The sequence below is a fragment of the Papio anubis genome, chromosome 10 (genome assembly GCF_008728515.1).
Source record: "Papio anubis isolate 15944 chromosome 10, Panubis1.0, whole genome shotgun sequence".
Classification (NCBI taxonomy): Eukaryota; Metazoa; Chordata; class Mammalia; order Primates; family Cercopithecidae; genus Papio; species Papio anubis.
In genome coordinates, this window is record NC_044985.1 from 46,103,130 (window position 1) to 46,121,704 (window position 18,575).

Below are 18,575 nucleotides of genomic sequence, written 5' to 3' on the forward strand. Positions count from 1 at the left end.
CATGGATTCTAAATGAAAGTGAAAACTCACATTGTTTATAATATCAGCTTGTGGCTGGGAGCATTGACTAGGGAGAAATGCATTTGAAATAAACCCTTTCATTTGAAAAAGAAGGCATGTCATGGCTCACCAAAAATACATTTTCTTGAAAAAAATATGAGGCAAAAGTGTCTTTTAGGGATTTAAAAACCCTTTTTGAATTGGAGTTAACATATTAGTTTTAAATTGTGACTTATTTCTGCCTCTCAGCCTCAAATCTAACTTTGTAGAAGAAAAATCTATTATTAAATTTGAGATTATTTTGAATACATTAGGTTTGTTAAGGGATAACAAATTCTTTTAAGAAACTCAGTTTCTTTGGAGTGTTAATTTGTATACAGTTTTTAATCTATTCCAATTCATTTTCATAGTATTTTTGCATAAGAAACATATCTCTGGCTTAGAAAAATTCACATAGCTTCATTTTTATAGAGAAAAAATAGAACACATTTTTGTTCTTTCGTCTATGGGAAGAAACTGCTATGAGATCCCTTGCTATATAATCAGCATTTAGGAAGAATATCTGTATTGGTGCTTCTTCCACTAAATCTTCATGATTTAAAATAAGCTCTTTAAGCACTTTCTCTCTTTTTTATATTTGTATTCATTTCTAATAATCCTAAAAATAAACGCTATTCTCTGTACAGAAAGTCACATCACGATATAAAATCTGAATATTGATCTTTGGGCATCTATCAGAAACTGAGAGATATGGTAACATATGTTTAAGTCACTGGAATAGCTATATACCAGGGTGGGGAAAACAGCAACAACAAAAGAGTCTGAAGTGTTTAATTAAAGTAAATTCAAACGACACATTTTTTTCCTCAAACAAATTTTACAATTGCTTCTATAAACCACTTAATCATTTCCAAAGTAGGCTTTGGCCAGATTCTGGCCATGTTTTAAACTAGTATGTTTTCCTGAGCACTTGCTTGCTTTTCCATCTCACCTTGTTCGCTTATCTTATCATGCTTGGTTATCAAGATCCTTATGTACCATAGATATCCCAAGTAAGAGAATGTCCCGGGGAAAGCAGTGACCCTTTGTTTTTATGTATTTAAGGGGATGAAAGTTGGGGAGATGTGGTGGTTAATTTTATATCAACTTGACTGGGCCACAGTGTGCCTGGATATTTGGTTACACAAATATTCTGGATGTGTCTGTGAGAGGTTTGCAGAGGAGATTAGCATTTGGGTCAGTAAACAAGTAAAGCAGTTTGTCCTCCCTACTGTGGGTGGGCTGCATCCAACTTATTGAAGTCCTGAATAGAAGAAAAAGGGGAAGTAAAGGAGAATGAACTCTCTGCTTGACTGTCTGAGCTGAATATCAGTCTTCTTCAGCCTTTGGACTTGCACTCGGACTCAGACTGAAACCACATCATTGGCTCTCCCTGGTCTAGACACAGTTACTGAGTACAGATCTTGAGAATTTTCAGCCTCTATAACTGTGTGTGAGCCAATTTCTTCTAATAAATCTCTTTATATCTTTATCTATATTCAAATATATATGTCTTTCCAATATCTATCTTTTGGTTCTGCTTCTCTGGACATCCAGACTAACACAGGAGATCTCTAGTGAGGCTGAATTGGCATGTATAAGAGACATTAATCCTCTGTAAGGTAGAGCAGATGTTTGAATTGTATCTTCTACATGAAGAAAAGGTGGGCCTAAATTGTTTTTGAGTAAATGAATCATTCTTTAAATAGAGAATTAACAATATTTGCCAGAAATTGATTCCTGTGATCCAAGGACATTCATGTGAGAAACACGCTTTACTTATCCCAAATGTAGTGGGGAAACAATCACATGTGATGTTACGTTTCCAAAATACCTATCACGTGCTCAGGAAGTAGATTTCATCAGAGGGCATGAAATCAATGCTATTTTTTTTTAACCTAAACCACACATGATCAAGAAACACGTGTTTTATCTAAACCATTACATGATCAAGAAAGATCAGGAAAAAATCTTATTTATTAAATAGATTTTAGCAAATTAGATGTTATTTGAATGGTAGAGTTTTATCTCTACCATCAAAATTAACCAAAATGTTAGTTTAAGTCATAAACAAGCATTTGCCACTAGCTGTCAAGATGAAAAAAATCTAGATTATAAGTACATAGTTGAACAGATAAGTGACTAATTCATGGTTGGGCACAGTGGCTCACGCCTATAATCCCAGAACTTTGGGAGGCCGAGGCAGGTGGATCACCTGAGCTGAGGGGTTCGAACCCAGTTTGGGCAACATGGCAAAACCCCATCTCTACAACAAATACAAACATTAGCCGGGTATCTTGCTGTGTGCCTGTAGTATCAGCTATTACGGAAGCTGAGGCAGGAGAATCGTTTGAACCAGGGAGGTGCAGGTTGCAGTGAGCTAAGATCATGCCACTGCACTCCAGCCTGGGTGACAGAGTGAGACCCTATCTCAAAAACAAACACACAAACAAACAAAAAAACAAAAAGTGACCTGAAATACTTATTTTTAGGAAATTCTGTGATTATGACTTTTTAAATTAATATAAAGACATTAATCTTTTTCCTATTTTTTAGGAAGGAAATGGAGCTAGAGATTGTAAGCTAGAGAGAAGAATAAAATACTTATATTCTGTACATATTATTTAGTTGATGCCCAACTGGCAAAAATATCAATCAAAAGCAAGTTGACAGACTATGGATATCTAGGCATCTCTCCTTAACTCAATATTTTTAGTTTTATAAAATAGGGAGTTCTTTTTTCATCCAAATGGTTTGCTTTAGTTTAGGTATTATAGAAATAAAACAGGTGTATCTTAAAACTTCCTGCAGCACACCACACCTTAATTCTGATATAGTAACCATACTAATACATTTGAATGGTCAGAAGATATTAGCTGAAACATGTTGACAAACAAATACATCTGCATTCTTACTACATAAATTTAAACAATTCTGTAACTTAATAACACAAATTTTATTGATTTTTAATTTATATGTAAGATGTACCTATTTTAAGTGTATAATTCAATTAGTTTTGACAAATATATACATCCCTGTAAACACAATCATGATATAGAACATTTGCTTCACCCTAAAAGTCTCCTTGTGTTCCTTGGCTGCTTGCAATCACTCACTTCAGACCTTAGACAACCACTGAGCTCCTTTATGCCATTACAGATTAGTCTGCATTTTCTAGGATTTTATATAAGTGGAATTATAATGTACATATTCATTATGTACATTTGTGACTGACTTCTTTTGCTCAACATGTTTTTGAGAATCATTCTGTTGTGTGTATCAGTAATTTGTTTTTTTTTTTAATTGCTGAATTGATTTGCATCATATGGCTATACCACAGTTTGTTTATTTCTTCTCCTGTTGATGGAAACCTTGCTGTTTCTAGTTTTGGGTTATTACGAGTAAAACTGCCATGAACATTTGTATACAAGACTTTGTGTGGGCATATATTTTCATTTCTTTTAAACACCTAAGAGTGGAATTGCTGAGTTGTGTGGTATGTTTGACTTCATAAGAAACCCTTTTTCTTTTTTTTTTTTTTTTTTGAAGTGAGGTCACAAACTCTATCGCCCAGGCTGGAGTGCAGTGGCCAGATCTCCAGTTCACTGCAAGCTCCATGCCTCCGGGGTCGCCATTCTCCTGCCTCCCAGCCTCCCGAGTGGTTGGGATTCTGAAACCGCCACCTCGCCCGGCCTAGTTTTTTATTTTTAGTAGAGGCGGGGTTTCACCGTGTTAGCCAGGCTGGTCTCGATCCTCTGACCTGCGTGATCCGCCCGTCTCGGCCTCCCAAAGTGCCAGGATTACAGGCTTGAGCCACCGCGCCCAGCCAAACTGTTTTTCAAAGTTGTATCATTTTACATTCTCACCAGCAATGTATGAAAATACTAGTTGTTCCATATCCTCTCCAGCATTTGGTTTTGTCAGTCTTTAATTTTAACCATTGTAGTGTACATGTGTAATATCTCATTAGGGTTTTAATTTTCATTTTCCTGACGATTAATAACATTTTTTTCATGTCTTTATTAGTCATTCATGTATATTTCGTGAACTGTCTTTTCAAATACTTTACCCATTTTTAAATTGAGTTGTCTTCTTATTATGGATTTGTAAGAATTATTGATATATTCTGGATATAAGTCCTTTTTTGACCTCGGTATTGAAAATATTTTCTTCAAGTATACCATTTGTCCATTCCTTTTCTTAATGGTGTTTTTTGAAGTGTAGAAGTTATTAATTTTGATGAAACCCAATTTATCAATTTTTATTGTATGATTCAGGGTTATTTTTGTTTGTTTCTGTTTTGGTAATGTATATAATTCAAATAATTTTATTATTTGATCTAAATTGTCAAGTTTATTGTTCTTTATAATGTTCTTTTCTTATCCTTTTAATGTCCATAAGATTTGTGTTATTATCTTTCTTTCATACAGGACAGTAACTTACGTTCTCTCTTTTAGTCTAGTTGGAGGCTTATCAGTTTTACTGATTTTAAAAATTACTTCCATTAACTTTCTCTCTTGTTTGTTTTCTATTTTTATTGACTTCTGCTCTTATATCTATTATTTCTTTTCTTCCAGTTGTATTAGGTTTTAATTTGCTTGCCTTTTACTAGCTTCTTAAAATACAAGCTTAGATTTTTGATTTTAGATCTCCTTTTTAAATAAAAACACTTAAAGCTATAGATTTATCTCTAAAAAATGCCTTAGGTGCCCTATACAAGTTTTGATACATTTTGTTTCCATTTTCATTAAGTTAAAAATAGTTTGTAATTTTCCATGTGATTTCTTCTTTGAACTGTGAGTTATTTGGAACTTATTTCCAAACATCTGGGGACTTTCTAAATATCTATCAGTTTTTTCTCCTACTCCTTGTCTCCTTGTCCTCTTCCTCCTTCTCCTCATCTTCTTCCTCCTTCTCCTCTTCCTTCTTTTATTGTTGATTTCTGGTTTCTCTATCATCAGACAAATACTTTGTATGATTTTAGCATTTCCAAATTTATTGAGACTTGTTTTGTAGCCCAGCATGTGGCTTGTCGACTGGTAAATGTTCCATATATGCTAGAAAAGAACATGTATTCTGCTGGTATTTTATAATTGTCAATATACCAAGTTTAGCTGATAGTATTCTTTAAGTTTTCTATATTTTTATTCATTTGGTCTGTTTATTCTATAAAACACTGAAAGAGCAGTGTTAACATTGCAAACTATAATTATGAATTTGTCTTGTGAATTTGTCAATTTTTCCTTTCAGTTGCGTCAGTTTTTCCTTCATGTAATTTAAAGTTCTGTAATTGAGTGCCTACACAATTAGGATTGCTATATTTATCTATTTTATCTTTGGCAATAGTACTTGTCCTAAAGTTAATATCACTACATTGTCTGAAGTTAATACTGTTCCTCAGATTTTCTTATGATTAGGATTTGTATGAACATTGTTTTTCATTTTTTTTTTTTACTCTTTATAAGTATGTTTTCTTTAGACAGCATATGGTTGAGCCTTATTTTTTAAAATACTCTCTGATAATTTCTCCATTTCAACAAAAGCATTTAGATCATTTACATTTAATGCAATTATTGATATATTTGGGTTTAAATATACTATCTTGCTATTTGTTTTCGGCATTTCCCTTTTTTACTTATTTCCTACAATATTTTACATGTGTTATTTTGTTATTATTCCATTTTGTCTTTCCTGTTGGCTCGTTAGCTATAGTTGTAGGATTTATAACATGCATTTTAAATTAGTCAACATCTACTTTAAATAGCATAATACCATGTCATGAATGATGTAGGAATCTTACAACAACATATATTTCTATTTCTTCTTCCCACTTTTTGGTACTATCATTGTCATAATTTCTCCTTCTACATATGTTATAAAACCTCCACATTCATTGACATTATTTTTTGCTTTAAGGAGTCAATTATTTTTGAAGACATTTAGAAATACGGAAAAAGTATTTTTTTTTTTTTTAACTCACACATTTACCACTTCTAGTTTTTCATTCTTTTGTGTTGATCAAATTTTCATCTGGTATAATTTTCCTTTCACTTGAAGAACTTTATCATTTCTTGTAGTCTGCTCATGAAGAATTATGTCAGGTTTTGTCATTTTTGAAGAGTAGTTTAATTAAACATAGATTCCTATGTTGACAGATTTTAGTTTTCTTTCAGCAATATAAGGATTTTGTTCCATTTTCTTTGGCTTTCATCATTTCTAATAAGAAATCTATCAACATTATCTTTTTCCTTTGTATATGATGTGTCTTTTTTTCTCCGGCAGCATTTAATATTTGATTATGATGTGCACCAGTGTGTTTTACATATATTTAACCTGTTTGGGATTCACTGGACTTCTTGGATATGTGGTTTATAGTTTTCATCAATTTTGGAAAATATTCTACCATTATTTTTAAATTAAAAAATTTCTGCTATTATTTAAAAAAAAGAATTTTTTTTTGCTTGCCTTCATCATCTTTGTAAATTCTGGTTCCATTTTACTTGACTTTTTTTTCCTATTAAGAATTACATTTTTCTGTTTCTTATAATATCTCTTAAATTTTAAATAGATATTGGGCACTATAAATTTAACCTTCTTCAATGCTTGTAACTTTTTTTGTCTTAAAAAGAAGTTAGATGTTCTTGCAGGAGTTAAACCACTTGGGGATCAGCGTGTGCCTTTTGAAGCTTGCTGTTTAAGCTTATTTTTGGGACAGATTAGCCCTGGTACTACAGCACTATTTTTTTTTTTTTTTTCTGAGATTTCTACCAAATACCCTGGATGTTCAATAAAGGTTTTCCATTCTGTTGGCTGAAATTTGAAAATCTCCCACATCTATGTGAGCTCTGGAAATTGTTTAGCTTATAGTATTTGTGGTATTTCTTTGCTTGATTTTAGGGAGTTTTACCCCACGCATTTGTGACTTAGTAGAAGACTCAAAAGGATATCTATGTAGGTTTCTGGGGCTTTTCTTTTCCATAACTACTTCTCCACTTGTCTGTCTTGCAAATTGCAGTACCTTAGCCTCCATGACCTCTGATCTTGTTTTCTTAACTCTGTAAGACTGCTGGGGTCTGCTTAGGTTATTTCTCCCTTCTCTGTTCACTGTGGTCCAGAAAGTGCCTCCAGACAAAAAGTCAATAAAACATGTGGCCCATATTGTTTGCTTTCCTTCTTTCAGGGATCAAACTTCCCTGTTAATTTTCCAGTGCCTGAAAACAATTGTCTTATATATTTTGATCAGTTTTCTGTTTGTTTTTAATAGAAGGAGAGTAAGGTTTTAGTAACTCCATCATAACTGGAAGCAGAACTCTAGTAACTTTTTTTTTACTTGCTACAAAAATAAGAAATTCTTCCAATCAAGATGTTTGTCAAGCAGGTCAGAAATGGAGTACATTTGCCTTTATTTTTCTGGCTTATGTGTTTTTTAAAATTAAATATATACATGTTATTTATAATATTTAAAATATAAAATTATGCTATATGTTATAAAACAGGTGTAAACATATGAGCATCACTTACATTTATAATTATTTAATGACTTCACAGTCTTCCTTTTTTATTTTGAATTATGCACACTTTTAAAACTTATTATCTGGTTACTGTAGTCTGTACACGGTCAGCAGTACAAAAACTGTCTTTGCAAACAGCAGCTTTACAAAATGCATATAACAATCTATATGCATTCGATATTTACTATTTGCATTTAATGTTTTATTTTTAGTTTCCTTAAATTATATTGCTATAAGATAGAGGGTTGATTGCCTTGTTTTCTACGACTTGGCTTCAAATTTTTCTTTTAGAATAAAGATTAGAGTTAAACTCAGGATGCTGAGAAAGTTCAACCTGATAATCACAATAGTTGTAATTAGCACATATACATTTTTTAATCACATTTTTTGTTATTTTATTTTTTCAGGCTGAAATAAGGCCACTAAAAGGTCTGAGGAGTATGGGCATAGATAAAACCATATCATTTTAGAATATAGTTAGATTGAACTGAGAATATCGTGTGCAGATACACCTATATACATCAAATGGGTACATAAATTTCAGTATTCTTATTATTGCCAAATTTCAAGTCTTAATTTTACTCTTTTCTTTATTTATGACATAATAGGTCATGGTGCGGTTCTCCAGGAGTACCTATAAAGTATTTCCTGCGTGACATAAAGCTTTACATAATCCCATTTGGATTAAGGTGTATAGAACCAAGTCTTATATTCAAATAAATGACGGTATGTGGAATGTGGGTGTATCCTACTATAACCAATTTGATTAGAGTGCTTTCTTTTTTCTTAAAAGATACAATTCATCTGCAGAAAACATGTATTATTCTTAACATATTAACAGAAATAGTCTAGTGCTATATTAAAAAAGAAAAAAAGGAAGCGAAGAAGAAAGGAAGGAAAGAAAGACAAAGGAAGAAAACTGACTAAAATTCCCTGATTGAGGGAATGGAGATTAGGTGCAGAGCAAGTAAAGAACTGAGCTATCTTCAATTTAAAAAAATTCACATGATAAATAGCACTACGTATTTTACTTAATCCTTACAAGTGGTGTGGATTACTAAGTGGTGAAGTGGCTAAACAAGTGCCATTTTTAAAAGTCTTTCTTAAAAATTCTAAGTTTCAAAATACAGGTTCTATTTTCTTAAAAAGATATTTCTGCTACATACGTGTTTAATTAAGACCAAGTTTTTCCTTGTTTGATACCTATGCCACTAAAGCAGATGACCCCTATAAAGTGTTTACTAGTAGTTGTAATCACAAAATGGTTGGAACTGTGCTTGCTCTGTGTTCAGTCTCTCTGGAATACATATTTCTACTTTATTCTAGGAGATCCAACTTCCATTTCTGTCTGGGTACAATGCTACTTCTGTGTTTGCAGCCTAGACTTGGACTGAATTTGTAGAATGTCTTAATAGTTACTGAAATGTAATGTTGTTTGCTTACACAAATGCTACTAAAATAAAAACTTATGAAAAGTACATTGGATATAAAGTAGACAATAAACTTGGTGAATTTATTTACATTTCATTAATAGGGATTTATCTAAGCACATTTAATTATCATGTTGACATTTAAAAATCAACTATCGGGATCTATTTTCAACTTTCTATGCATTCTAAGGATGATGTTCTTCGTGAATCTTTAGAAATAAACCATGCTTAAAATCCAAAATTTTCCTGATTAAAAACCCTCAACAAACTAGGCATTGAAAGATCATACTTCAAAATAATAAAAACAATCTATTGGAAACCCACAGCCAATATCATGAATGGGAAAAAGCTGGAAGCATTCCCATTAAGCAGGAGCAACACAAGGATGCCCACTCTCACCACTCCTATTCAACATAGCACTAGAAGTCCTAGCTAGAACAAGCAGGCAAGATAAAGAAATAAAAGGCCTCCAAAGAGGAAAAGAAAAAGTCAAATTATCTCTCTTTGCTGATAATATTATTCTATTCCTATAAACAACCAAAAAGATCCTAGAAATGATAAATGTCTTCAGTAAAGTTTCAAGATACAGAATCAAGGTACAAAAATTAGTAGCATTTCCATGCACCAATAATGTTCCAAATCAAGAATGCAATCACATTTACAATAGTCAAAAAATAAAATAACTAGGAATACATCTAACCAAGGAGGTGAAAGATGTCTACAAGGAGACCTACAAAACACTGCTGAAAGAAACCATAGATGACACAAACAAATGGACAAACATTTCATGCCCATGAATTGAAAGAGGCAATATTATTAAAATGGCCATACTCCTCAAAGCAATTTACAGATTCAATGCTATTCCTATCAAACTACCAATGTCATTTTCCACAGAATTAGAAAAAAGAACTATTATGAAATTTATAGAAAGTGAAACAGAGCCTGAATAGCCAAAGCAATCCTAAACAAAAAGCACAAAGCTGGAAGCATCACATTACCCAACTTCAAACTATACTATAAGGCCACAGTAACCAAAACAGCATGGTACTGGTGCAAAAACAGACACATAGACCAATGGAATGGAATAGAAAACCCAGAAATAAAACTGCACACCTACAGCCATCTGATCTTCAACAAAGTTGACAAAAATAAGCAATGTATAAAGAACGCCCTATTCAATAAATGGTGCTGAGACAGCTGGCTAGCCATATGCAGAAGTGTTGAACTGGACCCCTATCTTTCACCATCTACAAATGTTAAATCAAGATGGATTTAAGATTGGAATGTAAGACCTCACACCGTAAGAATCCTAGAAGAAAACCTAGGAAATACGATTTGGATAACAGATGATGGCGAGGCTGTGGAGAAAATGGAATGTTTATATTAGGGGATATAAGCATTTATTATTGCTTGAGGGAAATATAGATTAGTCCAGCAACTGTGGAATGCAGTTTGGAGGTTTCTCAAACAACTTAAAACAGAATTATCATTCGACCTGTCAGTTCCATTACTGGGTATACGCCTGAAGAAAAATAAAACATTCTACCAAAAAGACACATGTGCTTATACGTTCATTGCAGCCATATTCACATTGAAGAAGACATGGAATCAACCTAGATGCCCATCAACAGTAAACTGGATAAATAAAACGTAGTATGTATACAATATGAACTATTATACAGCCATAAAAAAGAAAAAAAAAGTATGTCCTTTGCAGCAACATGGATGCAGCTGTAGGCCATTATCCTAAGTGAATTAATATAGGAACAGAAAACCAGATACCACATGTTCTCACTTCGAAGTGGAGGCTAAGCATTATGTACACATGGACATAAAGATGAGAACAATACACATGTGGGACTAGTAGAGTGAGATAAAGGGACAGGGGCAACGACTGAAAAACTACCTATTGGGTACTATGATCATGATCTGGGTGATGGGAATCATTCATACCCCAAACTTCAGCATCACACAATATACCCATGTAACAAACCTGCACACATACTCCCTGAATCTAAAAGTTGAAATTAGTTTTTAAAATACGGTAAAAAAATGAAACTAAAAATCCATCATGCTTTTATGCTTTTGCTAATTGCTGCCTGGAAACAGCAAGTTCACCTTCAGTGGTTCCACGGTGTTATTAAAATATACATGTTAATATTAAAACATCTTTTAACAAAGCTTTGTTAATTCCAAAGAATATCTGTTACGAATGATGCTCATGACATTAACCAATCACTTAGATCTTGACATAATGTCACAGGAAAAGAAATTTTTAGTAAATGACAGGGGAAAATTACATGTATATTATGTATAAATAGGTATGTGTATGTTGCGTGTATATATAATATATATAATATATAATAATATAATCTATAATATATTATGTATTATATAATATATGTTACATATAATATATATTATATAGGTATATATAATATATGTCTATAATATATGCTATATATTATATATTATATGTATAGATAATATATGTATATATAATATGTGATATATAATATATTATATGTATTATATATTATATATACACATACACATGTATATGAAAGATTAGTTTACAGAATAATTGTGATGATATATATGGTTAACATTTTTTATATCTATCTATCTATCTACCTATCACGTAGTGTAAATGAGAATTTCCCATTCTAATCTAGCCTCAGCTTGAAATAGAAAATAACCATTGGTAATAAATTACAGATACTCTTTTCATAGCAGTAACACTGGACTGCAGGTTTCAATTCCTGAAACCATGTTGCTCCAATTTTATGCCCATAGTTCCCTAAGGTTCAGAAAGACCTTTTTGGTGTCTCCACTTCACAGAGAGAATCAGATTTGATGGAATACAGTCCCCATATATGTAATCCCATTATCTCCTCAATTTTCTGTAATTTTTTCTTTGCCTGACTCTAAATACTTTAGAAATATTAATTTCAAGGTATTATTCTATCCTAATAGACAACAGAAGAGAAAGCTACTTACAGCCAATCAACATGACACAAATTGAAAAGATTTTCTCCGAATTCGTGTTAGGAGACACATTCCCGAATCCTACACTGGTTAAACTGCTGAAGGTAAAATAAAGTGCTGTGACGTATTTGTCTTTAATGGATGGTCCAGAACTTGAGTCACTGTCATTGTAACGTTTCCCAATTTGTTGTCCTAAGGAATCCAACCATCCGATTTTGTCAGTCAGATAAGGCCTTTCTACATTCCCAATCGCATACCAAATGCAAGCCAGCCAGTGAGCAATCAGGGCAAAGATGCACATTAAGAGCATTAGAACAGCAGCGCCGTATTCTGAATATCGATCCAGTTTCCTGGCCACGCGCACAAGACGGAGGAGCCGGGCAGTCTTCAAAAGACCAATTAATGTTGTTGTCTGCAGAAATAAATGTACACAGTCAGAAACAGTTGGTAAACAATTCAAAGTACATTCATGTGAAGCAAAGTGGACAAGAACAGGTTAAGACAGTATGGTAGCATTAAGCATGACTGTCTATTTAAACTCAGTATTAAACTTAGTTCTTTTTTTTTTTTAAAGATGATACCCGCTTTGGAAAATACTTTGAAAGTGCATGACACAGTAATTCAGTATTGTGGCATGCAAGACCCACGCGGCAGAGAATCTGTCTTGTTTTATGTTCTAAGTGCCTTGCATAAGTCCTCAGTGACTCATTTATTCACCAACATAAATTCTAGTGTGTTACTGTGTGCCTACTAAGGCCACACACTGGGATTATAGTGTCAAACAAACAGACATGGTTACTTTCCTAATAGAGACAGTTATTTAATAGAAAACGTGTCTAATCTAATGAAGAGAAAACAAGGTCGTACTCTACTGAGGAGAGAGAGATTTTTAAAAAATAATTAATTAATTTCAGAGAGAAAAAAGTGAAATGATGACAGTAAGCACAGAAATATGATAGAGGGTATTTGGAGGTGTAGATTGGGGTAGAAATGGCTTTAAAAATGAAGACCACGAAGGGCCTTGCTGAGGAGCTGACATTTGAGTTGTAAAAGATCTGGATAATGAGAAGGAGCCAGCCAGTCAAGCCCCTTCTTCCCATAACTGTGGGAACACTTACTGGATGATTGCATGCATGAATTAGGCACTACATTTAAATGCATGTTTTTATTCCTAAACGTGCTAAATTGAGAAATTATTTCTTGATGTCCCAGTGATATTATAATTGCATTTTGCTTTTGGCTATGACATGTGCAACTAATTGGGTGATTATTACTGACCAGGTATCTAATGATAGGATACTTCGATATAATAACAGGATACTTAACTGGTTGTTTGGACTTCAAATCTGATAAGTACAAATTACAAGCTCATTTCTTAGGTTTCCTAAATAACATCAACTATAAGTACTGTATAATTCACAGGGCATGTAATTATTCCATAGTTACATGGTGTTTACCAATCAATTATTGAGTCATTTTGTCTGTTCATTGTTGCTGCTTATTTCCCAAAGCACATCCAACTATGTTAAGAGCACTTATATCTTAATGGAAGAAATAGCACATGGAATAACTACCACACCCTATGCATTAATATTGATGATAACAAAGGAGCACTAAATATTAAAAAAACTTTTTCATTAAAATGTTCTGGCTGGGTGTGGTGGCTTGTGCCTATAATCCCAGTACTTTGGCAGGCTGAAGCAGTAGGATTGCTTGAGCCCAGGTGTTTGAGACCAGCCTGGGCAATATAGTGAGACTCGGCCTCTACAAAAAATTAAAATAAAATAAAATAAAATAAATTAGCTGGGTATGGTGGCGGGTGCCTGTAGTCCCAGCTACTCTGGAGGCTGAGGTGGAGGATCACTTGAGCCCAGGAATTTGAGATTGCAGTGAGCTATTATTGTGCCATTGCACTCTAGCCTGGGCAACAGAGCAAGACCCTGTCTTTTAAAAAAATGTTCTAATAAGTGTCTACAGTTTCTTGTGATCACAAGGGAAAGGGGATCACTTAGTCTCTCCTGAATTATTCTCTGTTAGTATTGGAACTCTTTAAAGGTGAGAGGAGCTTGTGTAGTTGACATGTATTTATCATAACTGGACTCTGGTCTCTGCTCATTTGGGGATGTTTAGAGAGGTGAGTCTTCTCTGTCTCCAATACTGAGTTGTTTTTCAGAGTGGAATGAAGATGCTTGCTTTTTTTCTTCTTTATAGTTTCAAAAGTATATTTCTTCCCTATGAATGAATATAGGCTTTAAATTATTATTGGCTGGATCCCTGAGAGAAAAGCAAACTTTCTCATATATGTATTATTAATATTTAGCTTAGCAGTTATGTGCTAGGACTTTGGAACAGACAAACTTATGTTTGAATTCTGCCTCCATACCAGTGTGTCCACTTGGACAAGTTATTCATTTAATCTTACACTTCAGTTTCTTCATCTGTGAATATAAATAATAAGACCAACCTTACAAACTTATAGATAACACCCAATAAACAGGAACTCTGTGTTTCTATTTAAACATCCTTTACATTTTTCTTTCCATATATAAGCAGGAACTCTATGTTGTGAAATGGGTTCAAAGAGCTTCCACCCTTTTTAAATGCAATACTTAGATATCTGGAATCACAAGTGGGGGCCTCTCCATACTGGCCCTGCAGCTCCCCCCGGGAAATGGCAGGGGCATTGAAAGACGGACTTCATGTAGGCAAACTGACTGCTCAGACTCTGGTAGGAGTCACCCTGGTTCAACATTTCGCCATTTCTACACAACTCAGCTTCCTATGTTTATTTTTCCTCTTAATTCTACGTTCTGTTTACTTATCCTGAGAGATCAGAAATATTTGAGAATTATTGTTAACATTTTCTTGTTTTTGGAGCAAAATTTCTCTCTGACCCTCAAAGTAAATGAAGTATAATAAAAATTCTCCAAATGTTGGTTAAATGAAGTGAAAAACTTTAAAATAAATGAGCTGTTTTTATAACATGTTGTGATAATAAGTACTAATGACTCTGCTGGTTGAAAAGATGGTAGAGTAAAAATGATGTTATGATAAGAAAAGCAATGAAATCTGCTGTGCATGCAAGCTGCCTTTTTGCCTTCTTTCCAAAGAAATCTCTGATGATTCTTCTAGCATTCTATCAAAATGAAGTTAAAATCTATATGACAATAAGTTCTCTAAGCAGATAAAACAATATAATGTACATGATAACATATAAGTGACATCATTTCTGGAGAAAGAAAGTTTAAGATAAATGGGACATGTTGAAATCTCAACATGTATGACAGTATTCATGCTAAATAATTGCAGAAGTAATGACAGAGACACAAAGGAGGGGGAAGGGGAAGAAATTACTAAGTAGTAATTATCTCTCTCAGTTGCATTGTAAGAACGAGTGAATATTGACTTCAAGAGTCAAAGCTATTCTCTTGTAATTTTGTAACATGTACCAGAATAACTACATATGCTGGCTTGACAATGTAACAGATGCCTTGCCTTACTTCTATTGTTATCAAATTGTGGCTAACACACCTGGGCATTCGTTGTGCATAGCTGGGCATAGCTACAGTTGTGTATAACACATCTTGTAGATGATGTTTAGTATTGTAATAACTCTTTCCTGCTTATTATTTTAATATTGCTTTAAAAACTTAAGATGTCTTGCCCCAGATTGCAGAATAGAAAGAAGTGATTGCACTAAAATCTAAGAGAGAGTAGACTTAATAATTATCAATCTTCTGCCAATTTGTTCTAAACCCTTAGCCTCATTGTTTAGTTTAATGGGCCATCTTTATGTTACCTGCAAGTGAGAAACAGGACCAACAACTACCTTATTATATATTGCTAAGATCAGAATCTGAGTATAATTGTTTTCAGATTGCATAATTATCTCCCAGCACATCTAATTTCATGTAATACCCAGACATTATGAAAATCTCAATTTTTTTATTTTTGAAAATATAATAAATGCAACTATCCATAAATCTATTCACAACAATTGTAGAAACTAGAGATAAAAAACTGTCTCTTAGATGGTATTTCTTGAACTTTTCACTGGTATTAGAAAAATGTCTGTTTGTTAGTCTTGAAAGCAACTAAAAAGAGCATAAAAGCTCAGTAGATGGCAAAATGTGGTTATTGTTATAAAATACAAACACATAATGAAAATAAGATATAAAAAGAGGTGAGTCATTTTGCAGTACATTGAAGCAAGGCACTTTGTTTTCTAGTCCTGTCACTAAGTATAGCAAAGGGGATATAATGGACTCTTAACAAGTCAAGTTTTCACCCACCAGCACCCATGCTATCTCAGAGCTCAACTCATTTATTGTGATTGAATAATTTTCCAACTCTTTTTTCCAAAATGTCACAGTAAAGTAGGTCTATGTAAGATTTTTATTTTTAATGTATCTTGCCAATATTATTATTTTTAATCTAAAGTAACTCTTTTTCCAAAAATTCAATTATTCATTTTTCTGGGTGGCTGATTAATATCATTCAATTTCAAAACTTTAAAAACATATCCACATCCACTGTTTACTGAAGCCCTAGATAACTTCTTATATTGAGGTAGAAGTTAGTTTCCTTTATTATGTATATTAATTTTTAAACTAAACATTATTTAAATACATATATATATATTCTAAACAATTGACGTTTTGTATGTATGTTAGATACTAGGTCCAGACTCAAGAAGACTGTGTGTTTTCTTTTTTTGGTAGATATTTTACAATAAATCAGACAAAATTCTCTCTTCATGTCAGTGGAATTCTTTCTGAAGGCTTGAAATTAGAATAAGTAACTTCTTGTCTCAAGAATAAATTGTCTACAGTTAAACAAAGAGAGACTCACTAACAAGAAAAAAATCTTTTGTTCAGAAATATTTAAAAATTTTTGAAAAATTATTGTACCTTATTTTTTAGTAAACATTTTTAAGAATCTTATATTTAAAATATATTATTTCAGAGATTTACTCTCTAAAACTTTTGCCTCTAAATAAGTGATACAATTATTCTTCCATAAATGAAAATATATAAGTAGGTGATCTTTGGTTTCATATGCAGGTTTGATAGAATGAATGATCACTGAAGTTTTCTACTTAATCCATCATTTGTCCTTTTTGTCAATAAATATTTGGCTGCAAGTGGGGAAATGTTAACACCAGACAAGTAATAAATGTCATTACTCCACACTCATATTTTGCTTTAGATTTCATTTCAGCTAATTCCCTCTAAGTTCTGGTGTTTATATACAGCATTCAATTATTATTTGTTCAATAAATCTCAAGAATATTGGAAACTAGTTTCTAGCCCTTTGTTCAGCTTAACTACATCATTGCAATATTTCTAAGAACGCATTCACTAATACAATCAAAGAGATATATTCTGAATGTGTCTAAAACATTGAAGAATTACCTAGATTGTCATTTATTTATATCAAACCTCACAAATACTTCTAAAGTATGGCTTTTAAAGAGGACATTTTTACAGCTTTACTGGGAAACTCATTTCAATATTTAATAACCTTTATTATTGAGACACTTTATTTTTGTTTTGTTTTACAATTAACATTTTATTTTTCTGCAGTTTGAACTCACTTTTGCTTTCTCTACAGTAACAGACAACTGACCATCAAGTGATTCTAAACAGTAGTATGCAAATGTTACAACAAATAAATAACTAGGGATGTCATATTTTTTAAATGATAATTTGACTTGTCCTGAGAAATATTTTACCAAGAGTCATACTTTATGCCATCTCTAGCAAAATGTAGACAATCAATCATATACAAATGAACAAATGATCAACTAAAAGCAAAATAATTTTTCCATTGGGGATCTCATATCTCTTATACGTCATGCCATACATTTTTAGAGGCATGACCAATAGCTCCAAATATAAGCCAATAGAAACCTCTGTCCAAACTCCCAAAAACTATCTAAGGAGATTTAGCAACTTTATGTGTAGACATGTATATGTATATGTGTCTGCAAAATGTGATCTGTTCCTAAAAGTTGAACATGATTGTACTGGATGTTTAAACTAAAGGTATCTATTATAAAAATCAAGTTCAGCTGTCAAAATGCTCAGAGATTGCACACAGATATCTGCGAAGATTTTGCTTGCATCCATTTCACAATTCATCTATCAGACTAATAAATCAAACATATTATTATGATCAGAATTCCTCTTTTCTATTGGAATTTTCCCTCAAAGAGCACAGTAGTTACTTAGGTTTCAAAGGCCTTTTTTGCTTGTATTCAGGATTCAGAAAAAATAACGGTAAAGTGTGAAAGGAGAGGGGTCAATGAAACAAATAATCAATTGCAAGAATCCTAATTTTCTGGGGAGTGAGAGGTTAATGAAGCATGTAATTGAGCAGAGTTTTGTAGATTTCAGCTGTTAATATCTCTGAAATTAAGATTGGTCACAGATGAGCTAAATATGGGAAAATATGAGGCAGATAATCAAAAGTTAACTTTCTGGAGACTGAGCCAATAACATTGTTCCTTTGAACCAATGATACAGATAAAATTTGCCAATGATTGATGTAATGGGTGGTATGATGTTTGCTGATGCAGAAATTAGGAAATAGAGAATCTTTTTAT

General features: G+C 32.8%; 1 protein-coding gene across 6 annotated transcripts in view; it reads right to left on the reverse strand.

Annotated features, from left to right (window-relative positions):
* Positions 1 to 18,575, reverse strand: part of KCNH7 (potassium voltage-gated channel subfamily H member 7) — a 465,762-nt gene that overhangs the window by 53,793 nt on the left and 393,394 nt on the right. For all 6 annotated transcript variants that reach the window (XM_021923671.2, XM_009182334.4, XM_021923672.2 and 3 more), the window contains one exon: positions 11,981 to 12,380. In XM_021923671.2, the coding sequence (XP_021779363.1) occupies positions 11,981 to 12,380 (400 nt within the window). The remainder of the gene's footprint in view (positions 1 to 11,980; positions 12,381 to 18,575) is intronic.